The sequence below is a fragment of the Antedon bifida genome, chromosome 1 (assembly GCF_963402885.1).
Source record: "Antedon bifida chromosome 1, ecAntBifi1.1, whole genome shotgun sequence".
NCBI lineage: Eukaryota > Metazoa > Echinodermata > Crinoidea > Comatulida > Antedonidae > Antedon > Antedon bifida.
The window spans coordinates 16,716,661-16,731,539 of NC_136226.1; the positions used below are offsets into that span (position 1 = coordinate 16,716,661).

Below are 14,879 nucleotides of genomic sequence, written 5' to 3' on the forward strand. Positions count from 1 at the left end.
CGAATTCAGTCTTAACTTTATTTTGAATTACAGTATATATACTAAAAGCACTAGCAAACTTTAGTTTGCACACATGAGCGAACTCCCAGCTTCCTAGTGTAGGCTAGACTTTATCAGACCGTGATGCACTGCAATGTGGCATCATAGCTATTTTGCATGTAACCTACCGTATTTATTCGAATAAAGGCTTTTGGTTGGTGCAATATGGTAAAATGTATAATCAAACTAGATTTGAACTCGTCACTATGGACGCCACAAACGTGACGTGCACGTCATACGTTAGAATATTGCGCACAGTCTACTTGTGTCTAAGTATACAGTATACACTATTATTATACTGTACAGATACTACATACAGTGCACAATAGGTGAAAATAACGGGACCCACCTTTTATTCCAATTTTTAACATGACGTCATCAAAATGAAGCACGTAGATAGCAATTTTGGAAGGGAATTATCTGAGCAACAACATACGTGTCATGAACTATGACGAAAAATATGAAAATATGACGTTTATAATTCAACTGGCCATATGACAACGTCACATCTGATGCGCAAAATTTGTACATGAATTCGTATCTACAATTCAACAGCTTCCAGAAAATATTTTAATCATGAGTATTTCTTTTCATTCCGAGGAGCTATAACATATTGAAATTTATTGGAATGATGAAAATAAGTGACCCAAGTTATTCACGCTTTTGCGCATGATGACGTCATCCAAATTTTACAAATGGTAAATCATGCGAAAGTGGAACACGAATAAGTGGAGCTTTGACGAAAGAGACAAAAATCCTATATTTTATATTCGGTTGGCCATACGATGACGTCACAATATCCGGTTATATGTTATAAAAATAAACTTGACTGTTTAAAAAAAGGCATAATTTTGACAATTTTTTTTACTTTTTCATCAAAAACTCCAGGAATTGTCGACATGCTCGTATGACGTGATTTTAAGTCGAAATTACTTAAAAGTTGGTAAAAATACTAGAAAAGGCTAGAAAATCACACAAAAAAAAGTTTTTAACGTAAAAAAATGAGCACACGTGGAAATTTGTACATGCTTAAAATGAAACCCGTAGAAAGTTGATTAGAAATTGATTTTTCACATTATTAATTTTTAAATGCTCGTAACTTTCTCTGAAACATGCCATTTTTATTAAACAGAAAGTTAGCGCATGATATAAATTACACTTCTGCTAATTTAAAATGTTATTTTGTTCACGAAATTCATAAAATCGTGCCCAAGTCACATTGCGCAATTTTAAACGGTGTGAAAATGTTATACGCGAGACACAACAATTCAACAACGAAAACCCAAAAAATAAAAAATCAGATGATCTTTGACAATCACAAGGGTTATCAGCAACAACTTTGTTGCGGATAACCAGGTTATCAGCAACAACTTTGTTGCGGATAACCAGGTTATCAGCAACAACTTTGTTGCGGATAACCAATAAATACCCTCTGGATATGAAAAAATACAACACAATTAATATCGAGAAGTGATAAAATACAGTAAAAATTCTATCAAAGTGCTTGGTAAATTGTAGATAACTAGATGGCACGCTCGCTTCGCTCGCGTGCCATCTAGGTCGTGCCCACAGATACCTGTAGTAATTTCAGCAGAAAAAAAACTGGCGATTTCAAATGTACGTACCGCATGACTATAAAACATTGTCGTTTACAGAAACAAATAAATAGACACAATGATTTATGTAGTCAACCAAAATTAGCACCCTGGGAATTACTTCCGAAAGAGAAACTTGTCACAAAATGAGAATCTAAAAGTAGGGGCTACCCACACTCACAGTAATAAAGTTTATTAGTATATTTGTTTATATTATATATAACAGTACCAACACACACAATAAGAAATTTGCGATTCAAATGGCGATTAAAAGTGGTTAATATCTATTTACAGTATTGTATAGCATTACAATACTATTTATGTTTATTCTCCAAGGGCCAATAAATTTACCTACTTGTGTTAAACCATGGAGGTATGCAAGCATGGTTAAACCAAATAATTTGGACGTATATTAAATCTATCAAAATAGTATTTTTTAAAGAAAATTGGCCTGTCTTCAACATTATGATGCTGTACTCGAGCTGTTCAACCAGTTTTCATCCATTAAAAACAATTATCGTAGGAGGAGATAGGAAAATGCGAATCATCCTCGTATCATTGTAAGATGGACATGCATTAGACAGTGTATACCACGATCGGAAAACACCCCTATTTGGGGCAAATCGTTGAACCTAAATTCGTTTTAATTGTCAATAACTAATTATAGAACTCAATTTAATTAGTAAACATGGTTACATCAGGTGGTTAAAATCAGTATCGAAAGTACGAACCAACTTTATATACCATCGAGTAAACATTCTAGAAATAACGCGCGATTTACCGAATTTTGCCCTTACGTAAATTTATATATAGATGTCAATCAATGAATTCTACTACAAATAGAAATGTGTTGTAATGCAATATTGTGTAGAGAAAGCATGCAACGGGGCTTTTTATTTAAGCAAATAAATAAATGCCCCAGGGCTATTATTCGAGGGGGGTTTATTCAAAATGATGTTTTTTGAGGGGCGTTTTTTTCAAAGTGGGGTGTTTATTCGAAAAAATAAAACACCTTTATACGTTACAAACTAGGGGATGGGAGAGGGAGTGTGGTCTCTGTTCTATTATGGCTTGCATAACATTAAGACGCGTGAAAAGTCTTGCTCTAGAGTACATACCTTTTATTTTTACTGAAGGCAATACAGTTCTTGTGTGGCCGTGTTGCCTCGACACTCCGTAACAGTATGAGCATGAACATACGAACACTTTCAACAATAGACGTGTTTTAATTGAGTTGTGATGAGTAGACTACAAAATCAATGAATTTCAATTTTAGACTGGTGTACACTAAAGTTTTGCTTTTATTTGTAAGTGTTTTATACAGAATGTCCACAATGATCTAAACATACCTTCACCCCAACATTTTGTTGCGATATCAAACTTCTTTTCAGTTTTTTTGAAAATATACTTTTTTTATATTTTCCCACTATTAGTTGTAAAATATAAATTTATTACCTTTGTAAAATTGATTTTAAAAGAACATTTGTTACGATAATACGTACACTTAAAAACCATTTTAAAATGCGTTTTCTATTGAAATCATTTTTATCTTTTAAAGATATTTAGAACAACTAAATACATTTTCTGTTTCTATATTTAAATTAATTCAAATGCAGTTTTATAATATAAACCAAAATAATTTAAAAAATTAATTCAATTAATGGCTTCTGTAGTATTTTATAGCAAAATTGTTGTAGGAATAAATAAAAAAGTTTGATCTACAACCAAAACTTCACTGTGAACTGTTATCCCAACCACATGCACACTCTAAAAGCAGCGAGTATAGTAGTGAGCCCAACAATTTGGAAGTACAGTACATCCAACTACACAGCTGGGATTCAGGCTAGGCCAAGATGAGGACTGGTTAGCTGGTTACTAGTGTTTCTTCAGCCTTTTAACTCTGTACTAGTTCAGGTGGTTCTGGGTCTTCAGCAGCTTCAGCAGCTTTACTAGCAGCCTAAACAAAAACACAAATATTTTACATATTATTAAGGCAGGCTTATATAGACGCGGAACTCGGCTCAACTGAAAGGAACTTTTTGCGTGAGAGCGCTTATATCAACTGAACGGAACCAGTGTATGAGCTTCTACACTGGTAATGACTGCAACTTGTCATGGCGCATGATGCAATTCATGGTTTTATAGGAACCGGTATGTGCTCAAAGTAGAACATGGGCAACTGAAAGGAAATAAGCTTATAGCAAAATTGTTTGTACACCTATGTCGACACAAAGTTGAGTTCCGTGTCAACATAACCTTTTAGGTTACACAAATTATTTTATGGCTGTTTAAAATTTAGCTTTTAGCTTATTTTATTTGCATCTCCATTGAGATCCAGCCACTGATACAGCATTGTCATTTTTTCAGTAATTTGCCTTTTAAATAATTTATAAAATAGTAATTTATAAAAATCAATTATGGACGTTTTCATGCAAAAAAAAAGTATTTTTTTCGTGATCTTGCATACCTTTTTTTTCTTTTTCTTTGCAGCTTTACGACTGGTTGAGGCTGAAAGAATATTCTGTAAAAAAACAATGGCATTGAAATTATTTAATGTAAATCAAAATGTACAAAGGATTGTGGTACTTTTTTTTTCAATTCCTAGATCTCAAGTTGAAATTTTGGAGCTTTAAGAAGTTTTTATTTTGTTGGACTAAGGACCCATTTACACTATGGCGATAACGATTGATGATAAATAGATAAACACACATTTTTCTTATATAAAACAAAAGAAATTACAAAAAGAAGAAATTTTTTTAAAAAGAGCAAAAATTGATCGGTTTTGTGCTGGAGTTATAAAAGTTCAGCTAAAATGGTTTATTTTCCGTTTTGTTATATTGCATGTTTGAATTTTTAAATAGTCCACAGTTTCTCCTGTAATAAATACATTAATTTCCAAAAATGGACTTAAATTTACTTTTCATTGGCAGTAGAAACAAAATAAGCTATAACTTACTTTTACTTCTTCATCTTTAATGGCATATTCGGAGTTGTACAAATCTAGATTCAGCTTGTCCTCTGTTATACGATGAGGCCCATTTGGCATCAAAAGTGTAGTGAATTTAAACTGTGCAACGAATTCCCCTGTCGGCCAAAACAATGAATATTTTTAAAACTTGATATACTACCTACGCTCACAGTAGTTGGTCTATTTCAACATTAATTAATTTTGTGCTATTTACATTTTGATTTTGTTGATTGTTTAAAGGCGCCTTGTATTTTGCGCTACATAAATTGAAAATTATTGTTATTTCTTCTTCTTCTAATGGGAGACCACTTCAGTACATCACACGACCAACACCCTTGTATACAAATATGAGAAGAGTCTTACCTGGTTTTTCATAAAGTACTGGGTATGGCTGCAACAGATTATGTCGTACACATTCTGATACTCCTAGCCTGGCTTTTGCTTCCTCATAATCTCTGTAATTGAAGAAAAACACTCGTTTTTATCCTATACAAATTCAATTTTTCTTTATTCTCTTACGCCAGGTGTATATGTACATGGAGGAGGCATATTTTAAGATCTTTAAGCTAATATGCACCCATGAAAAAATATTAACAATTAAAAAAAGCAAACCTGGAGGCATTGAACACAAATCTTTGCATAGAAACAAAGGCATGTTATTGTCACACGTCACACTGTACCGTAACTTAAATTGTCATAAACTCTGACCTGCCAGTTAAATCACAGAAAAGTGACTTTCACCAGTCTAGCTGACAGAGCCATATCATACAACACTCTTTGCATTTCTAACCACTACACTGAAAAGAAGCCATTTATATTCATTATCACTAGTGGCCTTACCTTAAGCATGCAGGCATGTGTTTGTCATACTTGGCATACAGCTGCCTGGCTGCTGTGCTTTTCAGTGAGTATTGTTCGCCAGTGGCCTTGTAGATGGAGGTCTTAACGTCTCCCTCTCTAGTCTTGCCTTCACCAGTGCTTATTAAGACGTCAACAGCGTAAACTTCATGTACTTGAAATTCGCACACTTTGTGATCTTTTCTGGAAAAGAAAATAAACATTTTAAATAGAGATGATGTATTAATTAACCAAGAAAAACCATACAGATTTTTTATTTTACGGGAGCTGAAGTAATTCCAAACTTAAATGTATTATTTATGTTTATGTATATTTATATTATGTAAAGTGTACTTATAACCTTTAGGCATACAGACAGTACAGTACCGTACAACACAGCCAGACATCTTGGCTTGTCACGTAGTACAATATTAAACATTATTTATAATTATTATTTATTGACATAAATATTGTCAACCGAAAGAGTATAGTCACCAAGGTGGTCACACAGAGTTTACCTGATGTTTTGAGCCACTTCAGGTTGCTGTCAGGTTACAATGCTGTCCAAGTTGGACTTTTAGCTCAACACAAATACAAAAATACACTAGTACCCCTTTTACACCGGCAGTAAAAATGCGGAGTTGATCCGGAATTGCATAACCTGTGTCGTACCCGGGAAGCAAAAATGCAGAAATGTAGGTCGGTGCAAACGACGTAAAAAGTTACCCCGGTCGCTGAACCACCCGGGTAAGCGATGCGGAATGTATTCAGCGTCAAGTCAACCCGGGATGAACCCGAGTTTGCAGTGTCAAATGCTCAGCGCATTTTTACCCATTTGTTTACTATCCTCGTTCACTGTATTTAATTTACATACAATTAAGCTACTTAAGATTAATTTTGTCTATTCGCTTATTTAATGAATAAAACTTGCGGTTATTTGTTATTCATTTTTATTTCAAGATACTATTCTTCACGAGTAAACTCAATTTTTGTGTGTATTGCCATAAAACAAAATTGTAGGAGGTATAATGAGCACACCGTTACTAGGGTGAGAGGGCGATATTTTGATTGATCTATTTATACTCATAAATGATTACATTTACACAGGTTGGTATTTTGCAGTGTAAATACAAGCAACCTGTGTCATTCCCAGGTTAATGAATCAGGTGTGAAAAGGAAATTTATCCGGACACGACACAGGTTTGTTATAAGCTCAGCGGTGAAAAAGGGGTATAGTTTGATGTTTATGGGCAGTTATTGAATTACAGGGCTTATTCACTTGGATAGTTCAGGTATGGACAGTACCTCCACATCTGAGAAATAATTTATAGATTAATGACAATTTCCAACGTATACCCTGGCAATTTTTCCCGCATTTACTGAAAGTCATCTAGTACCATGTTATTGTTAAAAAATACTCACTTCTGTTGATCAGTAGGGTTAATGATGATGGATTTCTCTCCGTCAATGACGTTCTGCCTTAGCTGATGAGAAAGCATTCCTTCCACTGGCTTGCAGTTAAACTCCTTTGCCACAGTATCAACTATACGAGTAATATCGTTGTTCTACAGAAATAAATCAATTATGAATTCATATGAAAATTGTATTCACATTTTTTTAGTGGGCCTCCAATCACAAGCCCCTGGGGTTACCTGAAGGTTCCTTTCCTCTTCTTTAAAGCTTACAATCTTTTCATTTAGCCTATTTCATAAATAAATTGTGCCCTCACAATTGGCTTCAATGCCTTTGAAAATGAAAAACAACCACGGCCACTACTGCCCTAGAATTTTCACCACAATAAAAACCACCGAATGGCAAAAATATAAATTTTCAACAATATATTTGAGGCATGATGTTCCACCGGCGAACTAGCTACAGTTCTAATAAATAAAGTAAAAACTAGACTGTTGATCGTCTAATAAAAACCGTGTATTTCGCTCTCGACTACACAGTACAGTATCGGCCATTTCCACAGCAGCACTATTTTCTGTGTAAACTCGTGTATTTTTTGCGCTTCCTAGCAGTTTTTTGGGCGTTTCACAGCCCTGTCTTGGGAAGCGCATCATTATTATTTTCTGATCTCGTTTTTGGTACGTTATCATGAAATAGTGGTTATTAAAAATATGTTGTTTAAGGGCTGTGCTGCCGTTGGGCCTATGGATGGAGGGAATCCCCAAAATTTACTATCACACTCGACTTCGTCGGCTGTTTTAACAATGTTGTTTAAAAAACAGAAATACCCTCGATTTCCAAAACATAGCCTACTGTGTATCACATGTATTTCGTTCTCAACCACAGCTCCCGTATGGGAGCAGGGGAATCCCCAAGTTAGCCTGCAAGAAATCGCGTGTAGTGATCAATTGCATTTTATTTTTCCGTAATTCTACACTATTATAATTAGGCTACTACTAGGCCTAGGCTTGACCTATTTTTTTTTTCGGTAATTTTCTTTTAAATAATGGCCTTGGTGCCTTACAAGTTGGCCTTGCTGCTCCTCAAGTTAACGAAAAACCGGAGGCCAACTGGCCTTGCCCCTAAAATCCCCAAATTTGAGGCCTGTTAATTTGTAGGGATTGTACAATTTTGCAAACATTTAAATGTAATATGGACAAACTAATTGCATTTATTTAAACTGCATACCTTATTCCCTGGCTTGACTAAACGTTGAGCTACTTCTGAGCAGTAATACGCCGCTTTGATAACGTCTGCTTTTCGACCGGTTACCTTATTTTCTGCCGATGCGCCGACTACTAATGTGTGCGCTGCGGTGGCAATCATTCCATCTACATGGGCACCTAAATCACTATCAAGTAAAAAAGACATAAAATTACAAGCATTGGAAGCATGTAGAAACAAGGAGGGTATGTCACTTTACATAAACCTACCTTTTTCTGAAGTACCCTTTTCAAAACAGACAAGCAGAGGCCCCGATGCTAGTAAATAGGCCTGGCTAATAACAATCCTGGCTTGATGTTTATCTGCAACAAGAGTACTTGGGTGGTTTTTAAAGGATGTGTTTTAATATCACATTATCAAAGATTTACCTCACAAACAATAATGAATCAATTAACAATAAATTCTTACATTTTGACAACATCGCCATTCTTTAGTGACACAGACCCTTCACTTTTGCTGAGATAGCTCAGCTGTAGGGTTCTGCTTTAACACTGGTTCGAACTGCAATGTTTTTTTTTATTTTTTAACTCATGAACAATGAAGCAATTAACAATAAATTCTTACATTTTGACAACATCGCCATTCTTTAGTGACACAGACCCTTCACTTTTCAGAGGTGAATAATGACAAATGCAGTTATTGACGGACAAACAAACTGGAAATGCTATACCTGCAAAGAAACCAACAAATAAAACATCACTTTATTCCATATTCTTTGAAAATTATTTGTACCAAAATAATTGCTTAAACGCCCGCCACATGGATTTATACACAATATTGTATTACAACACACTTTTTATTTGATAAATCTTATACCATGTTATTACACCCAGAACTAAATTACCTTAGTGGCACTATACATACCTTTCTTCATTTCTTTGTCTTTTTTATAAACTTTGGAGGTTTCACTGAGAAGCATTTTATCCCCTTCTTGGCAGAGTTCTAGAACAATGGCGCCGTCAACACATTTTTCTGTTATGCTTTTAAGAACAACTGAAATGGAAAAAAAACCATAGTTTACATTTTCTTATGCCACTTAAAGAAATACCCGTCCCAGAGGGTGTACCTCTCTAGCCCCACCCTACACCAGTAGTTTAAAACCTTCCAGTATAATTTAGGTCATGTTGATACCACAACCAACATCCTTTCCCCTGCCATGATTTTATAGTTAAATGTGTAGCAAAGTTTAAGATACTGTCCATATCTTCTTTTTTTTATACTACACTTCATTTCATTACATTTAAATACATGTCTCAAATGAGATTTTGATACTTAAAAATAGTAGTTGTACATGTTTTTTTTATGTTAAATTGTTAATAGCTTATGGAGGTTTCATAACACTCTGTAAACTTACCAGCTCTCCTCTCATTTACATAAATAATGATTAATGAATGATACAAACAAAAACATATGGAGCAGTACAGTTAGTAACATTTTTTTCAATTTCGGAAACAAGACCGACAACTGATGTCCTATTAGTATAGATATGAAAGTGGGAGTCAGTTTAAAATTAAATTAAACATTGGACAAAAAAAATGATTAAGTTAAGGTCAGCACAGTTTCATTTTACAATTTTAAATTTAAGACAATGAATTAACAATTACTTTTTCAAAATCATCAATCTGAAATTGTGCAAGATTCAGAGTTTTAGCTTTCAGATTGTTGTGCAATCTGCATATTCATTTATACTTATAGTATTTTAGTATGTCTGGTTTTCTTAGCATTCGCCTAGCCCTAAATTTTAAATTAATGTAATGCGTTTTTAATAGTAGGCCTAGGCCTACTACTATTTTTATTGGTTTCAAATAAATCTACAAAAACACAAACAAATAATGGAATGGTCCACCCTAGGCCTAGACCAAAGAAAGTACTAAAATAGCTCACATATTATCATCAATCAGGCAATGCAGCCTTTGATACGGCGACCCCTGCTCTACTATACCCTGGGTGGGTAGAATTCCTATCTTTTAATTTTATAGCCTAGATTTTGGACGTTAAATTAATGCAAGAGTAACTTGAGATATCCACTATTTCAATAAAACAGAACAACCATATTGGTTTTTTTTAAATATAATTATATTCATTTACATGCTTAGGCTAGTTTTACAATGTGCAACACAGAAGAATACCTTCTTTCTAATGAAAAGCAAACATCGCGAACACGCGGTTTCTGAACAACTTGCATGACAGCAGCTGGCGAAGAAAAGTGACAAGTTAACAGTTTTATGATAATTTTATTTGACCGAAATTTAATATAATTTGTTAGCTTACCCTTCACCATTCCAGCAGCTAAATTATATTTGGTAACAACCAAATCTTCAGCAATTGTGTTCTCCTCTTCTCCACTGCTATCCATTGTTTCTGGGTCCGCCATCTTCGTACTTCGGCGATGAAATGGTAGATTTTGGTTCCCACGTGCTTCCCATAATGCAATGTGCTTAAATAACGCGCGAACCAGTTTGTTTACAAAAATGGGGTTTAAACTGTTCAAAATCAAATCGTAAACGAGTGGCGAGTAGAAAGAAAGAAAGCGATCATGCTCATAAACAGTATTATATAAATAATTTCTTCTTTTTTTTTGTTGAGTAATTCTATTTTAATCCAAAAATTGGATCGAGAAAAAAAATCAGTGTAGTCATTCACCAATGGTGCCGAGACCGATTTTTTAAATTAATTTTTCATGTTTTTGGGGACAATAATTTCATATTAATTGAATACAATAACTGCCCATTTCTTATTTGCAAAAGTAATCACGTAAGAAGTTTGTTTTTTGAAGACAAACCATGGGTTTCCCCTTCCAAACCATGGGTCTTATACAGACTATAGTGTCTTTAACAAACTTGTATTTTACAAACCATTTTGTCTTTTATAAACACCAAAGTGTTTGTATTTTGATGATGAAAAGACAACCCGTCGTTTATTTTTATGCTCTGTGTACACTATCAAACTAGTTTGACAAAAAAAGTGAGATCTGCGTTATTTTAACTCTTCTCAAAATCCAATTCGATATTATTAGTAGGACAAGTTGAGTAACTTTTTGAAATTGTAACAATGTTTAAACATTTAATTTGCGTCTTTTACAAACCATAGTTTTCGATAAAAAGTTAGCCATCCGATACACTTATACCTATTCTGTATTACACACCATAATAAATAAAATGACAAACTGTGGCTTTTTGTAGTCATACCATAAATGACTGTGGTTTGTCTTTTTACGGATAAAATGGTTCAGTGTAAAAAGACAAACCAATGTTGTATGTACAGTATACCACGGCAACAAATTAAACAACCATGGTTAAGGTTTGTCTTAAACTATAGTTTGTCTTTTACACCATGGTTTGTAAGACAAAACGAGTAGTGTGTGGAATGCCAACATAAGGACGGATTAAGTTTTTAACGGGGGTGCGGTAAAATAAATATGAAAGACTCATCATGTAGAATTCAATAAATCAAAGCTCAGTTGTTAAATAACTGACTAAAATTGATAGTAGTGTTTAGCGTACCGAATAATTTAGATGGAGCTGACTACTGACACGTCTGTTCACTCACTCGACATACTTAATTGAAATCGTCTATTTTCCTTTTCCTATTTTTGACATCAGAGGCTAGGTAGAGATGCCCAGTACCGCAACCAGCCTAGGATATGTGTATGCACAGACAGGTTTGCCTACACAGAAGTTTGGTTTGTTAATAATAGCATGATAGAAGTGGAAACTCATGAATATTTATGATTATTTGTTTACCCTAAGTTTTACCCTTAAATTAAGTGTTTTCCTTAGTTAAGCAAGTACGTACTGAATGTGAATGCCCCCCTAGATAGAGTGTTTCCCTAAGTGTGATTTTTTAATACGGCCACAGGATCCACCACCTACGTCGGTCTCAACTTGGACTTTTTAACCATAGTCTGATTTGACGAAGCTAGTCGTAAGATTTTTTAAAAGAATGCGATTTCCATTTCCAGACACCTACTGTAGCTAGAGGTACTGTTATATTGAAACCTTCTCGCCTGAAAACGCATATTTTCAATATTAATCCGCAGCGTGTCATCAAATGGGAATTCTGGGATTGACTAGGCCTACGCGCCGCGTACGTGCGTTTCACTGTTTTTAATTCGAGCATTTTAAAGTGTTACGCCCAAGTTCACCCAGAGCCAGAGAAAAAGCAAACATTTTCTTTTTTAAATAGTTATTTTGATTAAAGCCTGGTTTCCATAAAATCGCTACACCGTGTGGCCGACTGCTGTCGCCGACTGCTGTCGCCGACTGCTGTCGCCGACTGCTGTCGCCGACTGCTGTCGCCGACTGCTGTCGCCGACTGCTGTCGCCGACTGCTGTCGCCGACTGCTGTCGCCGACTGCTGTCGCCGACTGCTGTCGCCGACTGCTGTCGCCGACTGCTGTCGCCGACTGCTGTCGCCGACTGCTGTCGCCGACTGCTGTCGCCGACTGCTGTCGCCGACTGCTGTCGCCGACTGCTGTCGCCGACTGCTGTCGCCGACTGCTGTCGCCGACTGCTGTCGCCGACTGCTGTCGCCGACAGAGCGTAGCGATTCTATGGAAACGCTAGAATTTATCGGGGATCTAGTACGCGAGCGCTAAATATTCTTTGGTACACGCGTATACGATTCATCGCCGACAAAATCGGCAAAGTTGAACATGGTTGAACTTTGCCGATTTGTCTGCGATGAATCGGGGAGACCTCCCCGATGCGCGTCGGCGACATCTGCGCGTGTAGCGATTTCAATGGAAACGGTGTAGCGATTTTATGGAAACCAGGCTTAACTCAACAAAAACGAGAAATGTTTCCCAAATCAATCAAGACAAGATTTCCTTGCGGCATATACATTCAAGGGCGGTGGTTCATTGCGTGCGCGCGCCAAGTGCGTGTTCTATCTACGCATAATAGAAACTTTGTTGTAGCGACGGCGGCGCCATGGAGTTCATACGCTTCATGAACTTCAAAAGGTAAGCATCGTTAATTTGCAACATTTAGGGAGGGGCGGGGCCGACTTGAATTGGTAGGGAGGGGATGGGCGGGTTCGAAGGTGCAAATAACCCCCTTTTCTTGAAGTTCCCAAACAAACCCAAACTAGCCTATATGCCAGCTGCAGTTGATGGCAAATAGACCTAGTCTAGCCCATGAAAATTTTTCCCATTTTGTGGAAAAATACCCGTTTATATTTACATTTTATATTATTTATATTGATTACAGACATTTAAAGTTCAATAAGTTACCAGAAAATTGATTTTGTTAAGAAATTCATTTAATTAAATGTTATTATTTATTTTAACTTTCATATTTATTATCAACCAATATGTTATTCGCCGTGGTTAGGATTCCGGCACCGGAACTCAACTGCCCACCGTTAGGGAATCCGACACGCTATTGCGCATGCCCAGAGCTCTGGGAAGTGAATTATAGCTTGCACTAATAGTGCCACACCACACCATGGAGAGTCGGAGTGTTATAGGGATTTACTGTAGCCTAGATAGTCGTTGCGCGGGGGAGAGAGCGATGGGATGAAACTTGGCCTATGTCATACATGAATTAATAATAATTATAATGATATTAATAAGTATCAGTATCTATCTAAGATTTAAGAATCGTAATGCTGTTTTTAGCGTTGCGACCCTGACTTCCCGAACAGTTTTTTCACATCCACGCGGTGGCTGCCGTCAACAAATCAACTTGTGATTGCATTTTGTTATGTACAGTATAATGCGTTATGAAAAATCATAAAACTAGTCATGTAATTATATAATTCATAATGATATGAAGTTTATATATGAATGAAGCAACCACTTTTTAATTACAAAATAAATACTATAGGCCCACTGGTCACGTCTAACTGGTAGCCCTAGCCTAGATTAGTGGATCCCATATTAGTAGGCATCTAGGCTAGTTAATCATTAATTAATAAAAAAGGGACAGAAATTACAGATCAAGACATGATTTTTATGAGGATTGAAGAATTTTATGAAGAACTCTATCAAAGCAGCCAGTCAGTGGACCTTCAAGTATCCATATACTCGGAAGAAATTCCAGACATCACATATTGGGAGGTGCAGCATGCAGTCAAAAACATGAAACGAGGGAAAGCACCAGGACCAGATAACATTTCAATTGACACAATCAAAGAGGGGGAGGACGTCATTGCTAAGGAGCTGGCGAAGCTATACACAGCTTGCTTACATCAGGGGAAAGTGCCAGAGAAGTGGAAAGAATCTAACATGATCATCCTTTTTAAGAAAGGGGACAAGAGGGATCTCAAAAACTACAGACCTATTAGTCTTCTTTCAAACATATACAAGTTGTTTACAAGAATCCTGACAAATCGAATGGAAAATTTACTTGATAGCCACCAACCCAGAGAACAAGCAGGGTTTAGGAGTGGTTTTTCTACCATGGATCATATTCATACACTGAACCAGCTCAAAGAAAAATGCCAAGAATACAACAAACCACTTTGTATGGCCTTCATAGACTATGAAAAGGCATTTGATTCGGTGGAGACACAGTCAGTTCTAAAAGCTCTGCAAGATCAGGGAATTCATTATAAGTACATTAACCTACTCAAAGACATCTACACCAACTGCACTACCACAGCTACGATGCACAAACCAAGCGAGAAAATCCACATAAAGAAGGGTGTCCGACAAGGCGATACAATTTCACCTAAACTGTTTACAGCTTGTTTGGAAGGCATATTTCGCTCACTGGAATGGGAGGATAAAGGAGTGAATATCAATGGAGAAAAATTTAATC

The 14,879-nt window shown here is 36.1% G+C and overlaps 1 protein-coding gene across 1 annotated transcript; it reads right to left on the bottom strand.

The window, feature by feature from the left end:
• Positions 1-2,917: 2,917 nt before the first annotated feature.
• On the bottom strand, positions 2,918-10,535 carry LOC144844198 (proliferation-associated protein 2G4-like). The gene is made up of 10 exons (XM_078700966.1): positions 10,387-10,535; positions 8,980-9,108; positions 8,680-8,785; positions 8,080-8,242; positions 6,862-7,004; positions 5,443-5,643; positions 4,966-5,057; positions 4,591-4,718; positions 4,102-4,155; positions 2,918-3,591 (listed from the first exon to the last, which is right to left on the bottom strand). The coding sequence occupies exons 1-10, from the start codon at positions 10,487-10,489 to the stop codon at positions 3,529-3,531; spliced, it is 1,182 nt and encodes a 393-aa protein (XP_078557092.1). The 5' UTR covers positions 10,490-10,535; the 3' UTR covers positions 2,918-3,528.
• Between the last annotated feature and the right edge of the window lie 4,344 nt (positions 10,536-14,879).

Coding starts and splice junctions, on each gene's coding strand:
- LOC144844198 (XM_078700966.1), bottom strand. CDS start 10,489: ATGGCGGACCCAGAAACAATGGATAGCAGTGGAGAAGAGGAGAACACA. Junction 8,786..8,979: donor AGACAAAGAAATGAAGAAAG/GTATGTATAGTG, acceptor GTTTCTTTGCAG/GTATAGCATTTCCAGTTTGT. Junction 7,005..8,079: donor TAGTCAAGCCAGGGAATAAG/GTATGCAGTTTA, acceptor TTATTTCTGTAG/AACAACGATATTACTCGTAT.